Source organism: Girardinichthys multiradiatus, chromosome Y (assembly GCF_021462225.1).
Source record: "Girardinichthys multiradiatus isolate DD_20200921_A chromosome Y, DD_fGirMul_XY1, whole genome shotgun sequence".
NCBI classification, from domain to species: Eukaryota; Metazoa; Chordata; class Actinopteri; order Cyprinodontiformes; family Goodeidae; genus Girardinichthys; species Girardinichthys multiradiatus.
In genome coordinates, this window is record NC_061818.1 from 32,694,242 (window position 1) to 32,718,341 (window position 24,100).

The 24,100-nt window shown below is 40.2% G+C and overlaps 1 protein-coding gene across 1 annotated transcript in view; it reads left to right on the forward strand.

Moving 5' to 3' along the window:
• Nucleotides 1-2,642: 2,642 nt before the first annotated feature.
• LOC124864255 (synaptic vesicle membrane protein VAT-1 homolog) overlaps nt 2,643-24,100 on the forward strand; it is a 37,901-nt gene continuing 16,443 nt past the window's right edge. The window contains exons 1-4 of the mRNA XM_047358947.1: nt 2,643-3,291; nt 9,910-10,117; nt 22,468-22,638; nt 23,692-23,781. Of these exons, the coding sequence (XP_047214903.1) occupies nt 2,881-3,291; nt 9,910-10,117; nt 22,468-22,638; nt 23,692-23,781 (880 nt within the window). The 5' untranslated portion in view covers nt 2,643-2,880. The remainder of the gene's footprint in view (nt 3,292-9,909; nt 10,118-22,467; nt 22,639-23,691; nt 23,782-24,100) is intronic.

Sequence of the window (24,100 nt, forward strand, 5' to 3'; positions counted from 1 at the left end):
TACAAGAAAAAGGGCTTGACTCGATTCTTGCACAGTACTGTTTATGCAGAGCTGTTTGGTGCAGTTGGGCAGAACAAACATTTTGGTTTGTAACATTTTGCCTGTGTCAAAGCAGCAGATCTATAATGCCTGCATTATACATCATTAAGCCTTTGTGGCATATTGACTGGGACACTGCTGACTTAGTGCTGAGTGGCACTTTAGAGCCACAAGGTGTCTGTCTCTCCACTTCTCCTTTGGTCAGTCCACATGATTTGCATTGACAGTTATTTTTAGTATAGATATATATGTCAAAATTTGATCTTTTCTGATTCTAAATCTTGTAAGAAACACAAATTTGCACAAATATTGAACTTTAATTCAACAAATGTCTCCTGTCTCAGAGAGGTCATCCCACCAGCTGGCTCTGGATTCCCCATCACTCCTGGCCTACTAATACACAGCAGATAATATTATTTCACCAAGAAACTGGCCTGACCTCAACACAAACTCACATTTTTCTGAGCTGCCTGTGCAGGGAAGTTTCAACAATGAGCCATACGCAGGCTCAAAGTTCCTGCAAATCCTACTGTAGAATAGGCAGCATAAACAGACGTTTCCTCCTATTCCTGGTGTTTCATGAACCTCTCTGCAAAACACGGCACAGTAAACAGAATGCAAATGCAAACGGCAATAAATTTAAATCCCTCAACTGTGTGAGTGTAGCTTGTGATTTATTAGAACTGAGGGAGCCGGAACATATTTGGAAACAAAAATTCGGTAAGCAGACCAAAAGGAAAAAAAAAAGTCAGCAATAACTGAAAAGAGACATAGTTTGTCACTGATTTTATCTTCATTGTTATAAAAAAAAATCCAGTGTTTTATTATTTTCACTAATGTACACTGACGATAAAAACAAAGCTGGGTGGCAAGACTGCATGAATTCAAAAAACATTTTAAAAGAAAAAAACTGCTAACTCAGCTGTGTGTATTAATGACTTTATAAGAAGTACAAGAATCAGGCTGATGAGATGGTAGTAGTAACCATTAAGCTGAACGGCCAACTTTTAAGAGATTTTGACATAGATTCTGAAGCATGTGAGTTTCCTTTCAGGCTAACCCGGTCCTGTTTTATTGCCCAACTTTCCTAAAATCTATGCAGTGTTCTCAAGTATGACTCAAACATTTTACTGCATCCACACAGAATGAAAGTGAACAGCTTTGAAGAACTTTGATTAAAATCCTGCAAATAAAGAAGAAAAAGCAAGACATTTTCAAATAGATGCACTCAAGAGAACTCTGATCAGTTGCTTTAAGCTGTATGTGACATCATCAGATGTACAGTGTTTTGCAAAAATATTTATAACTCTCGATTTCTTTCAATTTTTTTCACATTTAAAACACAAACTATAATGTATTTTGTTCAGTTTGCATGTAATTGACCAACACAGATTAGAGCATGACAGAAAAGTGGAAGGACAATGATGCGTTTAGAAAGATTTGTCAAATAAAAATCTAAAAAATGTGGCATGAATTTGCATTCAGTCCCCTTTACTCTGATTGCCCTAAATAAAATTCCTACGCAGACAACTACCTTTAGAAGTCAGCTAATTAGTAAATAGTCAATTTGTGTGTAATTTAATCTCAGTATAAATCCAGGTGTTCTCTGAGGCCCTCAGACATTTGTTGGAGAACAATAGTGTACAAGCAGCATCATGGAGACCAAGTGACAAAGTAGACATATCAGGGAGAAAGTTGTGGAGGAGTAAAAGGAAGGTTAGGTTATAATACATCAAACTTTTAACATCTCAGTGAGAACTGTTCAATCCCCCTTCTAAAAATGAAAAGAGTGCGGCACAACTGTAAACCTATAAAGACATGTCCGTCCTAACTGACAGAACAGACAAGGAGAGCAGGGAAACAACCAAGACAGCCATGGTAACTCTGGAGGAGCTGAAGAGCTCCACAGCTCAGGTTGGAGAAAGTATTGACAGGACATCTGTTAGTTGGCAAGAAGAAAGCTATTGTTGAAAGAAGGTATAAGGACTGCTGATAAAAGTCTACCACAGATGGAAGAAGGTGCTCTGGTCAGACAAATGTTTTAACCTACATGCAAAACGCTACATGTGGCAGAAAACTAATGCTGCACATCACCGTGAACACAACACCATAATGGTGGTGGAAGCATCATGCTGTTGGAATGCTTTTCTTCAGCAGGGTCTGGAGCGCTTGGTTTATTACATAGTACACATGTAATGTGATGAAATAAGAATACATTCAAGGAGTGTGAGTACTTTTTCAAGACACTGTATGTGGGTACGGATAATTGTGTTTTGGGAGGGTAGATCTTATATTAAATAACCCTTAATAATAAGAAAGTAGCAAAACAAATAGAAAAATGTACAATGACATGTTGTTTAGGGTTAAACCATATCTAGAGTTGGACTGATTTTTACAGAATAGTCTGGCCAGTAGTTTTGAGGCAGGTTTGAACTTTATTAAACTTGCCTTTGCTTGCTACTGACTATTTTTTCCAGCTGATCTCTTTGCTTAATACTATATGGATGTAATTTATTGCTCCAACCGAACAGCCAAACCCAGACAGCCACATAAGCCAATCCCTGCATTTTTCCGTGTTTTCCAGTCTGCCTCCGTCTCGCCCCACTCACACTCTCACAGAGCGCGGCGTTGACAGCCACTGATCAACCCACTTTGTCGGGGTTTGTGTCTTCATGCAAGAGTGCTGAAAAAGAAACTCTGACTTTCTTTTTATTCTTGAAAAGCAATCGTGCACAGCCAACCCGAAGAGACCGTCCACGGCTGCAAAATTCACTGAAAAAGTGAAAACAAAAAACCTCTGAAGTTACTTTTTTCTGGAATCCCCACTGTCTCTGCACAACAATGTCTGGAGAGGACGCACCTGCCCAGCAGCAAAACGCCGTGGACCAGAAGCAGGACACCAAGCCCGCCGAGGAACCCAAAGCCGAGCCGCCCAAGACGGAGTCCGCGGAGGCAGCGGCCACCCCGGCGGTGACTACCGAGAAGGCCCCCGAGGAGGAGACGTTCACCTACCGCTCTCTGGTGCTCACCGGCTACGGAGGCTATGATAAAGTCAAGCTGCAGGTGAAGAAGGGCAAGCCGGTGCTCAAAGCTGGCGAGGTTATGGTCCGAGTCAAGGTCTGCGGGCTCAACTTCGCCGACCTGATGGCCAGACAGGGTCTCTACGACCGGCTGCCGTCCCCTCCGGTTACCCCGGGAATGGAGTGCTCCGGAGTGGTGGAGGCTGTGGGAGAAGAAGTAACTGACAGAAAAGTAAGCGCACATCGCACTAGCCTTTGTGGAATAAATTATATATTTGTTTTGTCTTTATTTTCATATGAAAATGATGCGTTTTGTCATCAGCTGGATTTGGGTGCTTTGTGGATATGGGCGTGTCAGGCTTCACTCGCTGCTCGGAGACGGCAGCGCAGCCTCATTGTGTCAGTGGCACAATGTAATAAACTTAAAGCTTCAAGGCTCAGATAATAATCTATTGGGTTTTTTTTTAGCAAAGGTAACAATAATATGGAGCTTGTGCTTTTGATTGCGCTATTATGACTGTTAATAAGCAGCCTGTTCAGTTAGTTCCATTGTCTGAATAACGAATGAGCATAAAAGTTGAGCTTATTGGTTTATTTGCAGGATCTTGTTTCATAAAATAGATATAAAGTGTTTAGATGAAACAAGTTGAAATGACAGAAGCAGGCGTCGCCCCTCGTGTCTCTTCATTTGCAAAACTGGAACTTAAGCCAACTTCCACTATAGGCTACAAATATGTTGCAAAGATGCAATCTGCTGGTTCTGTCCATCCAAGCAGCATGTGTTGAAAGCGTAAAGCTAAATAAGCCCATTCAAATCCGTGGGATGCCTTCCATCCTCGCTGCTGTGCGCTTTGATGTGCGCCACGGTGTGAAGTTGGCTGCAGCTAGACAGGAAATGGATTTTCTTCTTGGTTTCAAAATTAAAGCTCTCCACTCTCCGTAGCGAACTGGATTTCTTTTGATTACATATATTAAGAATATGAACAGCGCAACATAATATAATTCAATTTTATGGTAATAATCTACCTTATTGGCTACTGTGAATTCAAAGACGCTGATTCTGTTGGAGATAGGAATTTATTTTGGAGATTCTTTGGAAGGAGGCCTCAGTGGTTGATGCAATTTGACACCGGTGGAGGCGATCGTTGTCAGCGACGCCTTTTGTTACCGGGAGCGACGGCAGCGCACAAACGCGCAGAGTGGAAAAGGGCGAGGCGCGGCAGAAGCAGACACCGTGAGCTGTGAGCCGTGGCATCGTCTTTGTCCTCACAGCTGCCTGCCTGCAGGCTCCGATATATTTGTAACAATAATTATGTTATAATATAAAGCTGACAGCAAAGTAATCAAACGTACAGATTGTTGCTGTGAGAAGGTTTTAAGTGACTCTTGCATTTTCATGATGAGTCACAGGCCCCTGGTAGCTCATGGCTCTCTCCTAGCAGCATGGCATCACCACGGCAACGTATCTAAAAGGCAATTTAACTGTGTGATGATTCACATTGTTTCAGCACTATATTCTGGATAATACCGTGGTTAGCACATGTGTGATGGAAGCAGGAGCATACTGAATTCACCTGGCTGGGCGTGGCCCATGTGTCTGCTAAGTGGATGGATGGATGGATGGATGGATGGATGGATGGATGAACATTCAACCAGGTTCATTTATTGCTGTATTCCTCATTGTCAGTGACGATGATTGGATTTAAAGGTCGCAAACAACACACACACACACACATATGCAGCTTGTCATCACACTCCCACATCCACTCACAGCCTTTTCTGCTAAGTGAATTAAGAGCTATCCCTGTAATGACAGGAGATCTCTGAGATCCTTTTTTCCCCCCTTCTAACTGGGGGCATTGCTGACCACGATGGTGCAGATTTTATCTGGGGAGGTTCGCTGTCCGCTGCTCTATCCATCTAACAGAAACACACACACACACACACACACACACACACACACACACACACACACACACACACACACAAAGACACAAAGGGTGTGTCTGTTTCCTCCTTAGAAAGTTCCAAACACATGATGCTTTTTAAAGAGATTAAGCAACATATGCATCAAATCAAATTAGATTTTATGTCATCTTTCTGGCATTTCATGCTCTCTAATTTGTTTGACTTTCAGACAGACGACATAAGCTTGTAAGATGGTATAGATACACGTATCAACTATGATATTAATAATTTAAAAAAATCTGATTTCTTTTTGGAAAATAAATATTTCTATAGAAATGTAGAACTATGTTTGATGGCTTACATATGTCCTGACAGACTTTGCCCTGGCTCCTTTGTTCATCCGATGATTGATGTTACCGTAATTCTATAACTTTTGCGTAATAAACATTCATTCAGATGCTTGCTAATGTTGAGTAAGCCTGCAGTGAGCTCACCCAACATGACCTAAGTGGGATTGTGGGGGAAAAGAGTAACAGAGAGTAAGCAAGGAGAGAGCGGAAACATCACAAATCACACCGAGGCTCCCCTGATGCCAAGTATCAGCACTTTTTTATCGTTTCCTCCAGGCTTGTTTAAAAAACTTGGAGGCTCTCTCCAGTGGTTAGTTTTTGAGGGATCTGACCCAGATATTCTCAATTACCTCCCTCTGACCCACATTTTAAATCTGGCATTGCCCCCCACCCCCCAAGCCTTAATATCTATTCTCAAACAAGTCATCTTGAGAAACCCCCTTCTAACCACTGGGCTATAACTGAATACCTCTAATGACAAGCAAGTGAATAGCTGGTCCTTAAAGAACAAAACAAAACAAAAAATATAATTGTTCATTTTGTCTGGTTTTCCAGGTTTGGACATTTCTAAGATGATAACTTTAACTTTACTAATCCAATTGAAAAATTAGATGGTGATACATTAATTTGAACAGTAAGAGAAGACTGTCAAATGTTAGCTAATTTTTAAAAATTGTCTTCAGATACATAGCTACAGTCTGGAAAAAATTTACAGAAAAGGTAATTCTTCTACTTCATAAACTTAGCGCTTTGCTTTGAACATCGTAATTTTTAGTGCCCATGATTCAGCTGTTCTGTGCACAGCTATGCCTGCACCAAATGTGAGGAAAGCAGGTCACATGATGGACAAGGAGATGCAGCAGCACTATTTCACTGTGAATGTCACTCGTATGGATTAAATACAGTCATATTGAAAAATCAAGATTCGTTTTTTTAACACAATAACATGAACGGTTTTGTACTATTGCTTTACAAGAAATACATATAAAAAAAAAAGCTATACAGGTTGCATCCCTAAAACGTTCTAGATTTGGGGCTAACACAGAAATGCACAGTATAACCAATTAACCAACCAAAACAGAAAATAACATTCTAGGACAGGAGAAAATGCAGTCCCTCAGAAACCACGTGAGCTAGTCTCTCTACTCCCTTGCAAGCCTACCGAACACACACAGATGCCATCCCCCTATTGCCTGCTCATGCATTAAAGTTATATAAACATGTTCAGGGCACAACTGACAGATAAGTTATAGCTTTTTTTTCTGGTGCTTGTGCACCCCCCGTTTTAACGCTACCCTGGACAACTGCCCGTTCCGCCCATATGAAAAACTGCCATTGTATACTACAGTGAGAATCCATCCAACCATCCATCCATCCATCTCACTGAAGGCATCAAAACTGTGAATGAACACATATGGAATTATGTAGCAAATGAAAAATTGTTAACGAACTTTAAATATGTTTTGTATTTGTGATTCCTTAAAGTAGCTGCCCTTTTCTGTGATGACTGAAATATTAACCTTTGGCCGTCCGTCACAGGAGCTGAGTGAGCTTCAATAGAGTTACACCTAACCTCTTTTTCCTCAGCCTGACTCAGAAACACTGCTTAAAAAATCTGTTCACCCTTATGATTTTTTTTTTTGCTGAGCTTGTCAAATCTCTGAACTACAAAGCCAATTGACTCGGAGGCCTGCATACCCCAAAATTGAATCACCATCTGATTAAGTCTATTCATATACAGTTAACTGGAAGAGTCTTTGTTCGGTGACCTCCCCCCTTGCTCCTGACCCCTACCGTGACTGCTCAGAAAGAAGGCTGAGAGGAAATACAAGACGTGACTGCTTGTCTCTGGGTCACACTGTGAAGATGTTGAAATCAAAGTGTCACAAGGCCATTTTGCTTGGCTTTGAATGTTCCTACTAATGCGTCTGAATGACTGACAGTAACTCACATGCTTTGCATAGGCATGAAAGAATAGCGGCAGATCCTTTTGACTGAGTGAATCATGTTTTATTTTTTCCTGTGAAAGCCCGAACTCCCCCGCATATAGATTTTTTTTACTGCACTGTACCCCAACTATCCAATGAGCTTGATGAGTTTGAAGACTCCAACAAAAAGATGCAGACAGAATAAAGAAATTAATTCACAGCAACAAAATAAAAATATATAGTTTGAAGTAAACCAAATGACCCGGCCTCAGTGAGATGAAGGCTCGGAAAGAAAGCGACGTAGATCTTTCTAATTGAAGTGGATTGACAGCGAGACGCATGGCTCCCTCCAGACCATTAAAGAGGTCCGGGTGGAGAGAGGGTTTGTTCCCAGGAGGAGAGTGCTTGTCTTATGCTCAGCCATGAGGAAGAATCTGGCAGGGAGGCTGATAAGTGGAGAGAAGCCAGGGGAGAAGATGGGCCCCATTGTCCTGTTACGCTGATGAGGAAGAAGGGATGGGGGGACACTCCTCACAAGGGGGAGAGGAAAAAAGACAACAAAATGAGGAGCTCAGGATGAAAGAGGGAGCGCCAGCCAAGACAGACAGGATGAGACGGGGGGAAACTGGAGTAGGGGAAGTAAGATATTCTAAAGTTGTAAGAGGAAAAGGACTCAGGAAATGAAAGAGAAAGAAGGGAGGAGAAAAAATGAGGAGAATGGAAACAGGGTGGGAGGGAAGGGTATGTTGGGAGTACTGGATATGGGGGGAGGAAGAAAACAGGAAGAGAATTATAATGCTGCTGTCGTCTCTGTTTCCTGTGTTCCTCAAGTGAGTTCTCCTGATTGGCTGGTTTAGGGGCTGGGGGGGAAGTTTATATCATGGCTCATTCTTCTGGAAAGAGACAGTTGTGTATCTTAGGATCCTGCTTTGATAAGGACAAGTTGGGAGCAAAGCAGATGGGAATTCATAGGTTTCAACGTGTTGCTCTTAAACTTTAAAGTAGCCAAAAATGTAAATGCAAAATGCATTGCTAAAAAAAATCTGACTCTCCTACAGCAGAGTTTTGTTGTTTTGGGGATTTTCATTCTTCAATAATTCTGTTCTGCTGGGAATCTTTATGACTCTAGATGAACTTGTTGCACCTCTGCATGTCCACTGTTGCTTTAAGCAAAACAATATTTCCTATTCCTACCAGTCCTACCACACAGTTTGCATCTTTTACACTTGTGTCAAATAAACAGTAAGCACAGTAAGTACTATCTTTGTACTCCAGCTACACAATATATCAAACCTCAGTCAACATGCTATATCACTTTTTGCAACAACAAAATCACAAAGGACTGCTTGGATGCAATATTTGGTAGGATATTATATTTTGTTGTCATGCAGTCACACTTAGCATATCAATTTTATATTTTAAGATTGAGATTGATTATAACTGCCCTTAATTACTACACCTAATGTATATCTTTATTGGCTGAGATGCTAAAGCACACAGAGCTGGGTGGGGACATTGTGTAATTGTAAAGAAAGAAAAGTGTCAGAGAATGTGGGTTAAATGTAAGCAATATCAGTATTGCGATTTTCAGCAATAGTATCACAATCAAATATTTTCCTTAATATTGCAGCCCTACTTTGTTCTGTTGATTTGCAGGTTGAATGACCTGGAAATGAGTTTTTTGGAAGGTATTTTACTATAATATAAGCAGCCGCAAATAATGAATAATTGTTTAAAGCAAATATGCTAAAAATGTTGTTAGACGTACTCGTACTCGTCGTCTCCCACTTTATCTGGGACCGGGTCGCGGGGGCAGCAGACTCAGCAGAGACACCCAGACGTCCCTCTCCCCAGACACCTCCTCCAGCTCCTCCAGGGGGAGCCCAAGGCGTTCCCGGGCCAGCCGAGAGACATAGTCCCTCCAGCGTGTCCTGGGCCGTCCCCTGGGCCTCCTCCCGGTGGGACATGCCTGGAACACCTCCCAAGGAAGGCGTCCAGGAGCCATCCGGTATAGATGCCCGAGCCAACTGGCTCCTCTCGATGTGGAGGAGCAGCAGCTCTACTCCGAGTCCATCCCGGATGGCCGAGCTCCTCACCCTATCTCTAAGGGAGTTGTTAGACGTATTCCTCACAAAGAGCGTTAACATTGTTGCATAGTTAGCTGAAACAGGAAGTTAGAAAAGTGACAGTTAAAACTCCTGTGAACCACTGCTTTAATTATTAGTTATTGGATTGTTTTGTCCATTTATCGGTTTTTGCAAAGTAACAGACACTGTTGTTAATGTAAATGTTGTAAAAGTTTCTCCAGCATTCAGTGATATCCTGTCTGTGACAAAAGGACTTTGAAATGATGATGTCAAGATGTACAAATGCACAGGAGGACAACAGTTGTTGTATAGCATACTGACCCTCCAAGAAAAATGTCTTCCCACCAATCAGATCTGTGAGAAGAGCTGTTCCACAAACCAATTTTTCACCAACATACAACTCTTGTTAAATTTCTTCCTCAAAATATATATATTTTCTTTTTAGATGCTTTTCACAAATTTAAAAGTAGCCACCTGGATGAAAACTAGTTTTGTGTCTGCAGATTTAACAACTGAGTGCCATTCGTTTTCTGATTCTGACTGAGCCCACCTCTTCTTTTGCGGTCTTGTTTTTTAGGTTGGTGATAAGGTGATGGTGCTGAATCGCTTTGGGTTGTGGCAAGAGGTGGCTGTGGTGCCAGCCGGCCACACCTTCCTTATCCCAGAGGGAATGAGTTTTGAGGAGGCATCTGCCCTCTCAGTCAACTACATCACCGCCTACCTGATGCTGTTTGACTTTGGCAACCTGCGGCCCAACCAGAGCGTCCTCATCCATGCTGCTGCAGGTAAAGTACAGCCTCAAACATGTTTTCAGTCAGTTGGTAATAGAGTCGTGTAGGGATTAACTAAAAATGCATAAATTACATGAAAAGAAAATTTAAATACCAACGGGTGATCGCTTTCTCTCACTATTTTGACTGTGTGCGTTGAATTTGTGTTCATTATATTGTACAGTAAATGGTTGACAGCATTTCTCTGGGATCATTTTAAAAAATATTAAAAGATTAAACACAGGTTTATAAAAACAATACTGCATGAAAATATAAAATCAGTGTTATGATATAAAGTGCATCATCTCAAAAGCAGCTAAGCATTGTATGGAGCCCTGTTCCTGCAGCAGCACTGAAGCAGATCCAGGAACACTAATGACCCCTTCAAGTTCCCTCACTATATTCTGCAGGATCCTCTTGTCTGCCATTTTGCAGTAGCAACATTGCCATATTGTAGTTAGCATCTGAAACACATATTTGAATATTAAGTCATGCCCTGCAAAACAGAAATTTTAAAACAAAATAGCTAACTTTTACAACTGAATTAAGTTTACAACCTTGTAGGTTTGGAGGCCTCTTCTTATTCTGCACTTCTTGCAGATGCATCTGTTTGTCCATTTATCTTAAAGCTGTTGGAAAAGGCTCCACGCCTTACTGGAGTGAGATGTAGTTCAGCGTTTTAGTCTTGGCATGACTGCTCTAATGCAAGCACACCTGCCACTTGTGCTTTCAGGTCAGAGTTCAGGATGAGTTGATGGGAGAAAGATGGGGACTGAGGGATAGAAAACACCTGTTTTGGGGCGTAATGAGCCTGAGAGCTTTTATTTTTTCTGTGTTTATGCAGTCAGGCCAGCTGGAAAAAGAAATTTGTTAGTTAAAGTATATTGTTCCTCTTCTCTAAATCATCCCTTTGCCTCTCATTCCCACTTTTCTTGTGCAGGAGGATCTAGGAATGGAATGGAGCATTTACATTTGGGACAGTGCGTGTGGGTGTAAATGGCTCACCACACATAATGAAATCTGGCCTTATTCTCGATGGGAAACAAAAAAATAATAAGGAGCTTTGGGAGCCTGCTGGTGCAGGTGCGTATGTCCCTTCACATTGACAGGAGTGAATTTGTAAGTGCAACATTCTGCAATTTACAGCAATAGCTAAGTGCATTATAGTTGTGGGAATGGTGGTTCTAAGAATCCCAAATGTTTGCCTTTATCATCCCATTGATGTCATTCACCCCTGTGAGAAAACATGCTGCAGTGTTCTGTGTAGAATACGTTCCCTATAGGAAGAACACGGTGGAAATGTGGTTTAAGACGCCTTCCCCTGCTGGTTTAGTCAGAGGATCACCTCTTGTTACTCAGGGAACACTGCCATTTTTTTCTCTACAGCTGTTTAGACATTAGCATTGTAAAAAGACAGGCCTAGGCTGTTTAATTGTTTTAATATTCCTAGGTTTGTTAGTACTGTTGTTTGAAAGAACGTTTCAGATCTAAACATCGGTTTCCAGCGTCTTAGGGTTCGCAAAGAGCTGGATCCTGGATCTCTGTGTGGAGAGGATGTTCCTCCCAGGATTCTGTCAAAGTTGCTCCTGATGTTCACTGATTAGTGACCGGGGGGGGTTGTTTGTGCTAAATGTTTGTGCCTCTATATGCAATAATAATAATATGTAATAATATGAAAGAAATGCCAGACAGGCTTACTTTTATTTCTGAACCAAAAGAAGTAGATTTGCATGTCGGAATTTAATGAAATTATAAATTTAATTAATTAAATTTAATACATTGAACTATGCAACAGTATAAGTAATTGTTAATCGAGGTTTTGGAGTGAAATTCGTAAACAAGTTTTCTGACTCAAAAATAATAATTTCTGACTCATAATGGTGCTTGTATTTCCTCCATGTGTACTTAGAAGTTACATAAGAATATTTATTTGACATTTATCTGACTTAAGTATCACATGATGATGATGTGGAACACCAACACCACTGCTCTTTCCCCAATTCCACACATTCCTGTTTTTCATTTTAAAATCATTCCAAGAAGAGGTTAGCTCCTTTTCCTTTTTGCATTTATGTTCTGTAATTTAGCGAAGCAATGCTTAAAAATAATTAGGGAAGCTCAACCCAGGCTACAAAGTCAGCATGTGTTACCTGCTGTATGGGGTTTAATGGTTTCATCACTTCATGAGGCTGTTTCCAGACTTAGTAAGATGTACAACCAACCAAAGAGTGGCAGATTTATGCGTCTGTCATTACTGAACACATTTTGCGCTCCGGCTCAGTAAAGATAAAATGGTGAGCTCATGGATGAGATCAGCTTGCGAACGATTTGCACAGATGAGGAGTAACCGTAATGCCGAAGACAGGCAGGCAGTGATTTGTTTTTTTCACCCCCAGTCACAGGGTGCGGTGGTGTTCATCATGATTTGATGCAGTGTGATTTTTCATTGAAGGCCTTAAACAGCTTCTTATAGCTGCAGCCACGGACTCCAAGCTCTGTGTTTCATTGCTGATCTTATTGTTCTAGACACAAATTCATTCACTGATTTGATCACTTTGGGGAAATAATCAGGCTTCTTTCAATCCCCAAAGCCCCTCAAGCTTTCATTTAAGAAGATCATTTATTACAAACGGAGTAGAAAATAGTGATCCTCATCTCAAAACATGTTTGTCAATCAGCGAAGATAATGTACGAATATTAGAGGAATTACGTGCACAAAAGAACCAGCAAGTGGACAAATCAGTTGGAGCTAGTTTAACATTATTATCCTGTAATTTGGGACTCTGTAAAGTCACCCAGAGGTGAGGTTATTCCTCACCTCTCTAAAGGTGAGGAATAACATTTCATTTTTAATAGAAATAATGGGTTTTTAGAACTTTAAGCAAAGACAATAAATTGGAGATATTTACTTTTCTGATAACCACAGATTGCCACAGTTTGTTACCCTCATACCACAGTTTTATTAAGCCACTGTATTCACACAAAGATTTTAATTTAAAACCTGGAAAGAATCTATTATTCCTATTGCTTGCAAAAATAGAACTTATTGACAATAAGTAGTAAGTAAGTAAAATTTTATTTATATAGCACCTCTCAAGACACAGATCACAAAGTGCTTCACAACACTAATACAAAGTACAATTGGAATAATATATATATATAAATTATTTCTAACATGTTTTTATTGTTATTTTGATCTCGATTTATAAACTTAAGAGAAAATACAGAGTAAAAGAGTGTGAAACCCACTAATAGTTTGCAAATAAATGTGAACAAAATAAAACTTTTTCACTGTTCTGCTTCTAATAGAGTTACACATATAGTAGAAGAACCCAGTTTTAGCTGGTTAAGCTCCTGAACTAGCAGCACAGGCCTGGTGTAGTTTCTGATATTTGGTGCATTGCTTGTCCACTGTAGATATTAGACAATGTTACCCTAACCAGATGAATTGGTTCCTGTGCTTTACTTTCCACACAGTGGCTGTCTGCGTTTTTCATGACCGTAAGTATTTTAAAACAGCTGAAAGCCTTCTTTCAGCCAGCTGACCAGCTGTGCACTGCAACAATAAGGTACACCACTCCATATAGCCTCGGGTCACTGAGGGCACTTTCTCTGCCTTCATGCCTCTCATTAAAAGAACTTTAAGTTGTGGGATTGTTCTCACTTAAAAGTTTAGTCATTTTAAATTTTAACAGACAAAATTACCTAAACTTCTTTTAGTCTGTGTCAACCAGTGATGGACAGGTTAAATTCAGAAGATTCTAAAGTTTTCTCCTTGTTTATGAAGCACAATAAACCTGAAAACTTCATCTTTTTTCCAAATTTTTGTTGGATTTCATAAAAATAAGACATAAATGGGTGTAATATTGTTTCATTCAAAACTATGACCTCTGCAAAGAAGAGTGGGCCGAAATTCCTCTAAAGAACGAGAATGGACTGATTGCCAATCATCACAAACATGGGATTGCAGTTGTTGCCACCAAGTGTGACACAACTGGTTGTGAGGTTTGCAAAGGAAACAACTTTTTTACATAGTGCCCGGTTGGTTTGGAACAGGTTTTCCATAAAGCAGTTTGTATTTGCCCAGGGTGTCTTAGTCTGATATTGAATTTGTTTGAAGATCTCAGACATTTAAATGTGACAACATTAACAGATTTTTCCTGACACTGTAATTTGCTTCCATTTAAATAATAAATGCAAAAACTTCCTCCACCTAAGAGAGTTAAAGTACATCCAGTGGTTCCAGTACAAACGTTTGAGCCATGGATTTTGCAGATTACTTTTTACTATCCATTGAAAAGTCTTATTTGCTTCTCCACCCTTCAAATACCTTGTTGAACTCTGTGGTGAAAACCTTTGCAGACAGATGATAGGTCACCCTTCAGTTGCCTCTAGCCTTTCCATTGTTCTACAATTGCAGGTAATGTCACATCAACACGAACTGCATCCCTTTCTGAAAAGTATAGTGACCTTTCCCAATCAGGATCAGGTGACTGGTTGGGAAGGACTCGTGTTCTGGATGTATGTGGTGAATAATCCTCAGCTGCCTCTCTCGTGGCTCCGCTCCTGTCTTTTCTCTCCAAACAATAGCTTCTTGTATTTCCTCCCATCGTGCCTCTCCTCTCCACCGCACCGCACATCTGCATCCTCCGCTGCCCGCCTCCCCACCTCTCCAGCCCTCCGTGACCTCATCTCCCTCCCCGTGACCCTTGCTCATATCCGTGCCGAGGTCCTCATCATCTGGGAACGTATGCACGTTTCCCCTTTTGTTTTCCCCCAGGGGTTGGGGCAGAGAGGGAAGCTGGATGACATTTGGATGTATCTTGTGGGTCTTCCACTGTACACGGCCAACTGTTTTTCCTCTGACCTCTCCCTGAACTGGTCCTGATGTTTATTAGGCCCGGCCCGCCAAACCAAGCCACCACACCCACACTACAAATTCCTGCATGCATATAGGAACCCGCTGCTTACAAAGATGACGTCCGGTTCTGCTTAATTTATTAGCTCTGGAGTAAATCCAGACCAGCATGAAGTGCTGTCATACTGCAGATGGGGAATGCAAAATTTGATTAGGAATGTACATACCCTTCAGGTTTTGACTTCCTCTCGCCAAAGTTATGTAAGGTGCTTTGGTTTGCTAAATAATATTATCAGTAAAAACCACCCATAAATCCGCATGTTTGACATTTGTATGTTACAAATTTTTCCTTCCACTAATTAGCTCCTTCTGGTTGAAATCTCGAGGTTTTGGATAAAGTTACTAGGTTACGCTGAAGATTAGCATTCTAGTTTTGAACCGAGAGGCTTCCAGCTACTGCAGGTGGTCTCAACTGAAGGGTTTAATCAATATTAATGGTAATCTGCAGAGCTAGAGCGACTGGTTGTAGAAGTAATTTGCAGTTCTTTGCAGTTTAGAAATCTTTAAAGTATTTTTTTTTACTAAAACACAGTCCTTTCTTGCTTGACTCATTTGCTTGAAACTACTCAAATCTGAGCTCTGATTGCACTTCTCATGTGATTACATTTAAACTTTACTTTTCTGACCAGATGTAAATATGTGTTTGCTAAATGCTACTGTGACCACGAGCTTTGGAGATTAGACCAAATTTGTCAAACCAAGGACGAATATGTGGAAAAAGTTTAAAGTTTGGTGGTGGAACCGTGATGCTGTGGACCTGTTTTTTTTTCCAACGGCTCTGGCTCTTGTTAGAGCGTTTCTGACAACATGAATTCTTTGAAATACCCGAACTTTTAATATACAAGTGTGGTAGACTGCCAGTAAACTGAAAATGGGTCATCAATGGATTTTGAGCAAAACATATGGCCAAATTAACACAAAAATGGTTCACCAGACACATAAACAGCTGTCCTACTTAGACGTTTCAGTCTCCATCTAAATTCTTTGGAAATCTGTCCAGGATCTAGATCTTGCACAGAGGAAGATCTGCCTGTTTCCTTCAAACTTGAAAATGTTACAAAACATGGCTAAGTAAAAATAAAAAAATAGATTCAAATAAAGACTGCATTTTTATGAAATGTTCCAGATCAAGATCATCCTTCTGATATAAATAAGAATATAAATTTACTTCAAGGCTTTTTACACATCTTACTAGAAGTAACAATAAATGTGGTCAGCACTGTATTTGCTGTGTGTTTGCTTTGAATGCGCCTATCCTACCACCCTATACATCAAATTAAACTACAGTGGGTGCGACAGGTGGCTGGATGTCTTGGTTCTGTTAAATGAGAATTGTATTCTGGTGTGGATGTTTATGCTTACTGTCAAACCTGCAGGCAGGCCTCAGGCATTTCTTTCTTCTGTGTATAGCTGATTGCAGATGTGGTGGAAAAATGACAAGCCAAAGATGCTTTTAGGGTCGAATGATTCAAAAGTATGTTGTGTTTCCTACAGGAAGTCAAATTAAATGGTCTATCTGTTGTTTGTCTCCCATGAGTACTTGATGTGTTATTATTCTCATTCATTATTTAGTCTCTTCTTCATTTCAGCTCATTTGTACTTACAACTCTAGGGATGTAGTTCTTCCTTAAACTTTGATAAAAGTATCTAAGAATGATTTCCTCTCCTCGCAGTCTGTCTGCTGACTTAGAGAATGCTAATCCGCTCTGACCACTGAGCAGGAGTCTGGGCTGCGTGGTTGAACCGTTTCTGCATTCCCTGGGCCTGCCATCGCCGGCGGCAGATCAGCTGCGCTGATAGTGGAAGGAAACCAGGGCAACCTCCAACCTACCCCTCCAATCACATTGCTCGTTCGCGCTTTCATTGCTGCAGTCGTTGACAAATGACCCCGTCTACCTCCGCCCTACCCGCTACCACATAATTACAGGTGCATGCGAAGCCTTTGTTAGGACACCTGTTTGTGTGTGCAACAGCTCGGGTTCATTTTGCAGCCAGGTTTAAGATGGGAAGAACTTTGTTCATGTTTATTTCTGCATTCAGTTCTGTAATATTAATTTTCTGTGGATTGTGGTTTTTATTTGTGTCATACGATATGAGAATGCTTACGGAGGAAATTACAAGCACCTCTTTCACTCACAGTGTAACTAAAAATGGACTTCCTCTATGAAAATCACCTTCAGAAAGAGAGCACATTGAGCTGGGTTTTAATCCCACACTCACTCAGGCATCCAAGAAAAACAACAGGGTTATATAATGCAGTGTAATATCTTAAAAGACAAACAGCCAACTGTAGCTTCTCTCATTGTGCAAGGACTCAGATCAGTGATAAAACTTTTCCTCCTGCAATAAAACGGTCATTTATGTACTTGTCCATTGTGAGTTTGGCTCAAAAGAGATGCTTTATTCCATGTTTTTATTTTATTCTTTCTGCAAGCCAACACCACAACATAATGATAGGTTAAGAAAGATACAAATCCGAGTGGAAATGTGCAAATATGTTGCAGAAATATGTAAAAGAAAAGGAAAAAAAACATGGAGTTCTGAGATGAGAAACCAATATTCTGCTCCTCGTGTTGACAGTAACAATATGGCAACCGTCTGACCTCTAACGTCTGAGATCACAGCCGGCCTCATGCACCTTGCCATGACAATGTTCATCACTTTTATTCAGCCAATAAACACAGATTTTAGGACATGCTATCTATTCCACCCTTCTTCACCTTCTGATGAAGCACTGGCTGTGGAGCAAGAATAGTGACCTTAGTGTCAATCTGGATTCCTTCTGTGTTCTTAGGAGAAAATTCCTATTCCTCCTAACAGCCATGTTATTGAGCACAATTTGTGCCAAATTGCGAGAATGTAAGGATTGTGGGGGAAGACAAAACTCCTCTGTGCTCTGTCTAAGTGGATGATGTTGGAGTCGTCCTTATTTCCAAGTGTAAACACTTACATTTCACCAGGAGAACAACAGCAAATAGGAGCAAGTATTTGCTTACATTTATATTTCTTATTCATTTTTCGTATTTATGGCTGGTTTTAAGCCATAACCTCCAAAGAGATATGGTTCTACTCTAAGGATATGCTGGGAAAAATGTAAATCGGGTAAAATAAGTAAATGCAGGAACTGAAGGTTAATATTTTAATCTTTTCATATTTGTAAAGATTAGCAGATACCAGCAGCTAACTGGAAATGTTTAAAGTTTATCTCGCCTTTGTGATGTGTGTATGTATGGATGTCTGTGTCTGATCTGTGGTGAGAGGACTAAGGAGGTTCTTGGCACAGTTCCCCAGTCTTGTGATTGGAGATCAGGGGTTTGTTCCCATGGGATTCAGAAAAGGGTACATTCTTCAGGCTTTTGATTAAAAACAGTTGCAATATAATTTACAGTGACACATAAAGGTATTCATACCCCTTATTCACACCTTATGACATTGTAGCAACAGACCACCACAAAGATGTGCATATTTGGGAAGTGAAAGACAATGATGCAAATTTTACACATATTTTATATATTTACGATTTTATAAATAAAAATCTGGAAAGTGTAGCATGCAAATGGATTCAGCTGATTTATACTGATACCTCTACATTAATTCCTGTGCAACCAATTTCCTTTAGAAGTCACTTGCTTGTAGTTTAATCTCACTATAGATCCAACTGTTCTGTGAAGGCTTCATAGGTTTGTTGGAGAACATTGGTGTACCAACGGCATCGTGAAGACAAAGGAACACAACAGATAGGTCAGGGATACCTCTGTAGAGATGTTTAAATCATTGTTAGGTTATATAAATAATATTCCAAACTTTGAACATGTTACTGAGCACTTTTTAATCCAATATCTGAATCCGATCTAATCCAATGCTAGCAACTGCAAACCTACCAAGACATGGACATCCACCTAAACTGACAGTCAGCTGGGCAAGGAGACCATTAATCAGCAAAATAACAAAAAGAGCCATTGTAACTCTGGAGGAGCTGCAGAGGTTCAGGTGGGAGCATCTGTCTGTGGGTAATGAGGGCCACGACTGAGAACCACCCGTCTAGATTTACGCATACACATGAGTTGAAACTGCCTAGTCTAGGTCCAAACCTAGATCCAATCAAGAATTTGTGGCAGGACTCAAAATGCTGTTCAGACACTTTCCCTCCAATCCGACTGAGAATAGGCAAAATTATTTCAGTCTCTCAATGTAAGGAAATATTGTTCAATAAAATATTGACCCAGTGGGCCTAGATAAAAATGCATGCTACACTTTTCACATTTGTATTTATAAAGACATGAGAAAACCGTATATCATTACCTTCTACAAAACAATTATGTGCTACTTTGTTTGTCAATCAAACAAAAATGCCTATAAATAATTTTGTAAGATACTGCAACAAGTTCTCTTTTCTACATTTGCAAAGTAATATTTTGCAAAGTAAATACAAAAGAAAAGTGATTTCTGCATTTTCCCCTACATTGCCCCATAAAGCTGTAGCAGAAGGCAGATCACTGAGTTTATGACACCTACTTTAGTTCAGATATCGAAATGTCAATCGGTGCTTGTGAGCATACAGGATTAATGATGCATCATTCCTGTTGGATACTTTTAAATACCTGTACATGATGGATGTTACTGTTTGACAAAGCCATATGGTAAAAAATACTTTTTCTCAGACTGTTTCTGTCTTCTGTTCTAAGTTACATAAATGACTGCTCATATTCATATATTTATGTCTTATACTCATTATTAATACACTGCCTTTTTCAAACGGGTTCTTCAGACAAACAAAATGCCCAGCTGTAGCTGTCAAAAATGAACTGCTGACAAACTCGCGATTGTTTCGCTTGCATGCCCAAAGGAAGAGCTGTCAATGAGACAAAATGGTTCCCTTTGCTCAGTCATTGCTGGCAATTTGGCTGAGGTTACCTTGGCAACACAAACTTGGTTTTCTCACTGAGAGTGCTGAGAGACGGTTGCTGTTACACGCATCCAAGAGCAACAGCCTTGAGTTTTGTTTTCTCTTCAGCTATATTAACACTGTCAACAGGTGTGATTATGGTGATACAGCATGGCCTGTTCATCTTACAGGGACCTGCGCTACCACAGAACTGCTTTATCTACCCAATTCTTGCACAGATATCATTTAATTGCTCTGAATAATATCAGTAAAATATCAGACTCACTATGTATTTATGTCTTATGAAGACAGTGCTGTTTGTTTTTGTGTTTTTATGCAGTCATGCTGCCACAGAGAGAAACTGCCTGGATTTGGTGAAGATGTTTGCTGTCAGACAGGCACACTGGCTCAGAAACATTTATGTTTAGACAAAGGGACAAGAGGTGCACCAGTGTCATGCAGTACACAAGATTCTCTCCTGAAAGCTGTCATGCATGCAAGAAAACAACACAATATTCTTCACACAGAATGCATAAACTCAGATACATCGGTTTAACCAAATGTTCAAAGGATTTTCTTTAATTTCCTGGTTGGCAATTTTATTTATTTTTCTCAAACATCCTTATTATACCAGTAAATGTAAATGCTATGAAATGCAGCTCCTGTTCTGTGATTCTTTAGTCTCTCTGGTATTAGATAAGATGTGTTCTTTCCTGGTCAGGCATGAATGACCTTTATAGATGCCTTTCTGCCCCGGCCCCTCCAGTCAGCCTCCATTTCAAACAACCCACTTGCTTATCGGTAACCTATTACTTCTCGCAGCGGTTCCTTCTGCAAACATCGGCTAAGGCATTTAAACACTGCAAAGAAAAAGGCAAATATTCCAAACTTCTACTTTGTTTTCAAAGTCGTGAACAGTGTGGCAGATTGTTTTTCTGTTACAGCTACATTTGTGTTGTTGAACAATTTGAAAAATTTGGTTTATTACAGGGCGACAATGGCTACTTTCTCCAGAGCTGGATGTATGTGTCTTTGTGTGGGTGTTTACTTTCCCCAGGCCAGCTGGGGTAATGTGATTGTGTTTAATATGCCTCATACATACCCCTGAGCGAAAACACATCCATTGTATTATTGACTTGACTCTTTGTCACAATAAATATAACAAATCACATTTGCCTGGCTCTGAAAATATGTGGTGAATGGGAATTATTTTTGAGATGCATTTTGTGGAGGTCTTTCCTCAAAATACTTTGTTGCAAATATCAGCAACTTTAAATGTTCATATCTCAGTCGGGTCCATTTCAAAACTCAAATTTATCTTGTAGATTGTTATACAATTTTGTTCTTTTGAAGCAAGAATTGTGGCACTTGTATTTCTATTGAAAAAAAACGTACTAAGCAATGTATTTCTTTTTGCTACTTATGAACTAAAACCAAAAAAAAACAACTACTATTCTACCGAACAAAGATTTCTACTCTAGGTATTTATTGAGGAAGACTAACTGTTTTTTTCTATATAAATAAAGCTGATTTAAAACTAAAAGTAGGAAGAGAAAATAAAATTTTGCAGCCCCAAGTTTTGGAACTACCAGGATAATCTGTGAGCCTTTGCTCTAAGACTCCCAGCAACAGGAAAGTGAAAGCTGCTTAACTTTTGGCTGGAGCCATGAATTGTTCACCTCTCTTTTCAGTTGGTTTCCCTGTATGCACATTTCCACACCCACGAGTGACTGTCAAATCACTTTCAAAACAAACAGCTACATTACCAGCTGAAGGTACCATTTAAAACCAACCAGCAGTACAAGTCTTTCTTTGCCACTGGATTTTTTTGATGTCTGAAGACTCCACACTTTGTAACTAGAACTGGGTGATGCGCTTGTTAAAAGTTATGTTGTCCGAGTTTATAAAACAAAAAGGGAATCTTGTAGAGCTTCACTCAAACACAGACAGTTTAGCTTAGCATACAATGGGGGGAAAAGCATTTAGCACAACTGCAATTTTTAACAGTTGATCAGACCTGGTGAATTAATCTGGTCTGGCTTCTTTGGACAAACGCTACCTTAAGAGTTCAGTTCTGTGGTGGTCCTTGAACAGCACAGCCGCTTGGCAGCCGATGCTTCTGGAAGAGGAGACGTCACAAAGGACTGATCACCCAATCAGAAGTGAAATTTGGTTTAACTACTGTGACAAGTCGACGAGGGGAGCAAACATTGTTTTACCAAATGTGGACTTTCTGTACTGCATCTGAAAGACAGAACTTGTGCAGCTTCAGAGTATCAATAATTACTTAGTCACAGTTATGATAGCTTTCATTCAAGCAAATCGGTACAACAGCAGTTTGGACTGTCAAAATCATTTTGAGTAAGCCTCTCTAACAACTAAACTGAGGATTCGTTTTGTCTAAATTATAAAATCCAGTTGTTCTTCTGAAGTTGGAGAGCCAAGATTCTCTGGAGATAAAAGGTTAAAAGTAAGAGGCGTATGTCCCTACACTTTATCTAACTTTATATTTAGTTTCTATATGTTCCTGTTTTAAATTCTGGGTTTTCTTTCTCTCCTTAGGTGGCGTTGGCATTGCAGCCACTCAGCTGTGCAAGACTGTGAAAGATGTGACCGTGTTCGGCACTGCGTCAGCAAGCAAACATGAGGCCATCAGTCAGGGTGGAGTCACGCATGCCATCGACTATCGCACCAGGGACTATGTGGAGGAAGTTCGCAAGATCAGTCCAAAAGGTGAAAAAAAACAAGCATCCGCAAAGATTAAATGTTCTAAATTTGGATTTTGTTTCCACAGAGGAATGCACTTAAGAAAAAAACTGTTTATCACATTAAGCATTTTGATATTAGTACAATAGATGGTGCAAAGTAATACTTTGTGTGATAAACTCTAGATATGGTTAGATGCTATGCCGTTTTTCTCAGTTTCTCACAGATGGCTGTTATTCGCATCAGACTGGCAGCACACAGGGAGTCATTTTCCCACCAAGAAAAATCCTTTCTTCAAACACTGACACTATATGCTCCAAAAATGTAGCAAGAATGACTTTATGTAGCTGAAATTGCTACAAGGAAGTTGACAAAAATGCCTTAGTTTAGCTAAATGAAACAAAATCCAGGTCATGCTCTTCTTGCTGTTTAAAGAAAAATATTGTTTCCCAGAAGCTCATCTCTCCAACCTGTCTCATTTCTGAGTAAGGCAGACATTGGAGATATGTAGGTTGAAAGCAAGACCTGACAGTTTGCACAGAGTGTATCCAATTAGACATCTGGATCAATGTGTCACCACCAACCATTCTATCTTCAACTCTGTCAATTCATGTGTGCTCCGGTCAACGCAGAGTCCTGCTGTGAGGGTCTGCAATCAATAGGAGCAGGGTTTATCAGAGCAATGAGGGGTAGCCCAATTTAGGGAGTTCCCAGTGGCACGAAGGAACATCATTAAGGCAGAACCTACATGGTTGGACATTAATAAGCCAAATGGAAACCTCTATTATCCAACCTCTGTGCAGAAGCTGGACTGTTATACTGAAATAATAGCAGCAGGGAGACACATCATCCCAATTGTCAGATGACAGACATGAATAGAAAAAACAATCATATAGGAAGGTTTGGTTAGGTTCCTCTTGTCCTCCTTTATGGGTTTGAGTAAACATGGAACAGCTTGGCTACACTCGCTACTCCTTGTGAACTTTGACATGCAGAGGGGCCCACTAAGGAGACCTGGCGGGCTGCTCTTGATTAATTGACACCAGAGATAACTTCCACCGCTTGTTTCCTCTGCCCCAGGGCTGGACATTGTGCTCGACCCTCTCGGAGGATCAGACACCCACAAGGCCTACAATCTGCTAAAGCCTATGGGAAAGCTCATCACCTATGGTAAGTGAAAATAAATTCAGTTGAAAGATAATCAGTTGTAAAAACACATTATAGCCTGAATTACTAAATTCTAGTGAATGCCATTTATGTTATGTTTTGCTGATGAGATAATGGGCCAGATTTCAAACATGGATCAGATTCAAAGTTATTAGCCAGACTTTTTGTAAAAGCAATCAAACTCACCGTGGATATAGTGTGTTACTTGCAGAGCAACATGTTGTGGTTAATAATTTTATTTGTTTTGTTATTCTGTTCCAAATATTTTTTAATCAAGTTAACATCCTCCCTCCCGAAGACAACCTGCACTGCCTTTGATTAC